The sequence below is a fragment of the Sapajus apella genome, unplaced genomic scaffold (genome assembly GCF_009761245.1).
Source record: "Sapajus apella isolate SASKATOON/1434 unplaced genomic scaffold, GSC_monkey_1.0 scaffold2, whole genome shotgun sequence".
Taxonomy (NCBI): domain Eukaryota; kingdom Metazoa; phylum Chordata; class Mammalia; order Primates; family Cebidae; genus Sapajus; species Sapajus apella.
Window position 1 is genome coordinate 78,760,026 of NW_022436942.1, and position 4,741 is coordinate 78,764,766.

Genomic DNA, 4,741 nt, shown 5'->3' on the forward strand with positions numbered 1-4,741 from the left:
GGCTATTTTTGTATTTTTAGTAGAAATGGGGTTTGTCCATGTTGGCCAGGCTGGGATTACAGGTGTGAGCCACCATGCCCAGCCTAGTGAACAGTTTTCTATATGACAAGTACTGGGTCACATAGTAGCTTTTTTTTTTTTTGAGACGGAGGCTTGCTATACTGCCCAGGCTGAAGTGCAGTGGCGTGATCTTGGCTCACTGCAACCTCTGCCTCCCAGATTCAAGTGATTCTCCTGCCTCAGCCTCCCAAGTAGCTGGGATTTATAAGCCCATGCCACAACGCCCGGCTAATTTTTGTATCCTTTCAGAGATGGGGTTTTTCCATGTTGGACAGGTTGGTCTTGAACTCCTGACCTCAAGTGATCCTCCTGCCTCAGCCTGCCAAAGTGCTGGGATTACAGGTGTGAGCCATCACACCCAACCCACATAGTAGCTTTTTGTGGAGAAGGACTGAAAGAAAAATGAAAAATAAAGTGACTTGTTAGCACAGTCGTTAAGGTGTGGGGCCTGCAACTGCAAGGTTGTTGGTTCAAATCCTTAGTGAAGCCAGTCTTAAATCAAAAAAAAAAAGAAAGAAAACTAGGGAAATTTAGCCGGGCGCGGTGGCTCAAGCCTGTAATCCCAGCACTTTGGGAGGCCGAGGCGGGTGGATCACGAGGTCAAGAGATCGAGACCATCCTGGTCAACATGGTGAAACCCCGTCTCTACTAAAACTACAAAAAATTAGCTGGGTATGGTGGCGCGTGCCTGTAATCCCAGCTACTCAGGAGGCTGAGGCAGGAGAATTGCCTGAACCTAGGAGGCGGAGGTTGCGGTGAGCCAAGATCGCGCCATTGCACTCCAGCCTGGGTAACAAGAGTGAAACTCCGTCTCAAAAAAAAAAAAAAAGAAAAATGAAAAATATATTTTCCTTATCCCCTTCAAGAAAAAATGACAAGTATCATCAAAAGGCAAACTCGTTTACTGGTTCAGCACACAATCATCATGATCATTAATCCTCTGACTTGGGCCTAGACTCAGTCCTAGTAGGCTGAAAGGTTGATTCAGGTACAATTTAGTTTTCTGGTTAAAGTCATCATTGGGTTCAAATGATCTATCACCCATTCTGGAAGGCAGCACCAGCAGAGAAGCTATAAATACACTTCAAAACTGAGACTTAGTGCTGGTTGTACCTTAACTACACCCTCTACAGCCAAGATAAATTACCGGTTGAGCAAAAATACAGACCAAATGCCTCTCGGAGATGGACTGAAGCAACTCCAAAGAAAGCTGTAAAAAAGTGACAGGAATTTGTTCTTCTACTTGGAGAGTGTTCAATTCAAACATGAGTCCAAGGTATGTATCCTTAAGAGGAGATGCTCTGCTGTTGTCTCATTTGCCAGAATATCCTTCAGTTCCAGGCTTTCAACAGGGTGTGATTGGTTCATGCTCCATGATAGGAAAGGAATTAAAGTTTGAAGGCAGAATGAATGGCCACAATGCCTGATGTTAGACTTTCATAAGTGACCTTGTGAAAGCCTGCATCTTCTATCATCTCCTTGAACTCTTCCTAAAACAAAAGGAAAGATACAGCCAGGGTAGCCTGGATTTCAACTGTAGGGCCTTTGTTTTAAGCTAGAGAAGTTTCATACCTGAGACGGGAACCTTCGGATACTCTCTACAAGGTATTGATAGGACTTCCAGTCTCCAGCAATGACCTCTCCCAGGACAGGGATGACCTGGAAGCTATATAGATCATAAAGCCTAAGCAAACAAAAAGGTCAAAAATTAAGATTAAGATTAGAACATTCCCCTCATTTCTTCCAGAGATAAGAAGAAGGAAGGACTAAACCTGGGGTCACAAACTCAAATGCCTATAGGGATAAAGAAGAACCTGAATTAAGTGGGCCAAGGTACGAGACCAGTAGGAGTAGTGACAGGTACAGTTAGGAAGTACTATAAAGTGGAGAAGGGACAGTTACTACGCAGCCCTTTCTATGGCATGTGGGGATATGGGCCTACCCAGGGCTGCCATGTATCTAATTTCTCAAGTGAAGCTGGAAATCCAGATTTTTACGTAAAATTTAAATTTGTTTTTGTTTGTTTGTTTGTAGAGATACGGTCTCACTGTGTTGCACAGGCTGGTCTTGAACTCCTGGGCTCAAGCGATCCTCCCCCCTCAGCCTCCCAAAGTACTGGGATTACAAGCATGAGCCACTGCACTTGGCCCAAATTTCCTGATTTTCTTTTTAAGCCAGTGGAATTTAGCAGTGGGGGGTTGAGTAGCAATGGGAGTGCCAGTAAAGTTCTGATAACCCACTACCATTGGACCAGCCATTTCCTGATTTTTAAATATGGGCCTTTAAGTCAATTTCTTAAAATATATATGTAAGCCAACTTGGATCTAGTTTGAGATCCTTCTGGCCTAGGTATTGTCATTCAGAACTGGCTGATCTCTGGTACTCTGAACCACAAAGTTCATGCTTATAGCTTACTGGCTATTTTCAATCCATTTCGGGGTAGGAAACCTGGGCTACCCGATGAAGATAAAGTCCTGTTAACAATGCCAACCTGGATATGAGGGGATTGTTCACTTGGCTAAATTCCAGACACAGAAACCGTCCTCCCGGCTTCAGCACCCGGTGGGCTTCCTGGAGTGCCTGCGCAAGACAAGGAACAACAGGACACACTCCTCAGTAGACTCACTCAGTTCCATGAGGCCAAAACAGCTTTAGCTTCTGTAGGCATTACACGAGGTATCATGGCCCACCCACCTTGTTTGTTCTCACTTGGGAAACTGTAACAGCAGCAATAACCCCACATATCCCAAATACTACAGGCATTCTGCTGCCCGTGACTATACAAAGCTAGCTGGGGTCATCTACACTGACTACAGATTGGTACAACTCCATGAAAGGCAAGTTTAGAGTTACCTATCAAAATTGCAAGGGATGGAGAAGAAAAAAAAACGAAAAAAATAGAGGAAAAAAAATTGCAATGGATATCCTCTCTGATAAAGCAATTTTACTTCAAGGAAACTATCTTACAGAAATGTTTCTACTGTGGAAATGATATGTATGTGGGTTACTCACTTTTATTTTATTTTTTTTGAGATGGAGTCTTCCTCTGTCACCCAGAGTAGCATGCAGTGCCATGATCTTGGCTCACTGCAACCTCTGCCTCCCAGGTTCAAGTGATTCACCTGCTTCAGGTTCCCAAGTTACTGAACTACAGATGCCTGCCACGAGGCCCAGCTAATTTTTTTTTTTTTTTTTTTTAGATGGAGTTTCACTCTTGTTGCCGAGGCAGGAGTCCAATGGCACAATTTCAGCTCACTGCAACCTCCATCTCCCAGGTTTAAGCACTTCTCCTGCCTCAGCCTCTCAAGCAGCTGGGATTACAGACATGCACCACCAAGCCCAACTAATTTTATAGTTTTAGTAGAGACGGGGTTTCACCATGTCAGCCAGGATGGTCTCAATCTCCTGACCTCAAGTGATCCACTCACCTCGGCCTCCCAAAGTGCTGGGTCTACTGGTGTGGGCCACTGCACTTAGCTGGTTATTCACTTTTTTTTTAATCTTTTTTCTTTTCTCTTGGAACAGACAAGTGCTGCACTGCTGTTCCAGGTTACTCACTTTTAAATAAAATTATAGGAAGCCATTGTTTTGGACTAAGTTTCTGCACTAGGTTCCAATAGACCAGACTAAGCATCAAAATGGAGTCACCGTCTTGTGACTCCACAAGTTCCATGTCACCAAACCCAAATTAAGCTGTCAGCTCACCTTCTGAGAGATCAGGAGAAAGCGATACAGCCAATTTCTCTAACGCTCCTGTTTAAATTTGTAATTCACATGGTAATGAAGTTCCTTCTGCTTTAATCCATACACAAAAAAGCCTGAGGTACACTGATATAAACTACTTCGTTTTTTATTTTTACTTTTTAGAGACAAGGTCTCCCTGTTATGTTGCCCAGCTTGCAGTATAGTGGCTATTCACAGGTGTGATCATACTACAACCTTCAACTCCTGGGCTCAAGCAGTCCTCCTGCCTGAGCCTCCCATGTAGCTCAGACTACAGGCATGTGTCACTGAACTTGATCAGTTATCTATCTATCTATCTATCTATCTATCTACTATTTGAGGTGGGGTCTCATGTTGCCCAGGCTGTTCTCTGACTACTGGGCTCAGGTAGTCCTCCTGCCCCAGCCTCCCAAAGTGCTGGGTTTATAGGCAAGAGCCACCGAACCTGACCCCATCAGTTACTTATTTTATTTATTTATTTATTTATTTATTTATTTATTTTTGAGACAGAGTGTCACTCTGTTGCCCAGGCTGGAGTGCAGTGGCCTAATCTCTGCTCACTGCAACCTCTGCACCCGGTCAAAAAATTTTTTTTAATTCAATGAAATAATAAACTGGCTACTGACATAGGAAAGGTGATACAAACAAAACTGAAGAACACCATAAAGAACATACATGGCCAAGCACAGTGGCTCACGCCTGTAATCCTAGCACTTTGGGAGGTCGAGGCAGATGGATCACAGGGTCAGGAGTTTGAGACCAGCCTGCCAACATGGTGAAACGCTGTCTCTCCTAAAAATACAAAAATTAGCTGGGCATAGTAGCGCACACCTGTAATCCTAACTACTGGGGAGGCTGAGGCAGGAGAATCACTTGAACTTGGGAATCACTTGCACTACTGCAATCCAGCTTGGGCAACAGAGCAAGACTCTGTGTCAAAAAAAAAAAAAAAAAAAAA

At 43.9% G+C, this 4,741-nt stretch overlaps 1 protein-coding gene across 4 annotated transcripts in view; it reads right to left on the minus strand.

The window, feature by feature from the left end:
* The window catches only part of COQ5 (coenzyme Q5, methyltransferase), a 28,593-nt gene that overhangs the window by 4,173 nt on the left and 19,679 nt on the right, over positions 1-4,741 (minus strand). For 2 of the 4 annotated variants that reach the window (XM_032241765.1, XM_032241744.1), the window contains exons 5-7: positions 2,552-2,640; positions 1,633-1,744; positions 1,484-1,550 (exon numbers count right to left, since the gene is read on the minus strand). In XM_032241765.1, the coding sequence (XP_032097656.1) occupies positions 1,484-1,550; positions 1,633-1,744; positions 2,552-2,640 (268 nt within the window). Of the gene's footprint in view, positions 1-944; positions 1,551-1,632; positions 1,745-2,551; positions 2,641-4,741 lie in introns of those variants that run through there. The other 2 variants (XM_032241755.1, XM_032241775.1) reach the window with 2 other exon arrangements.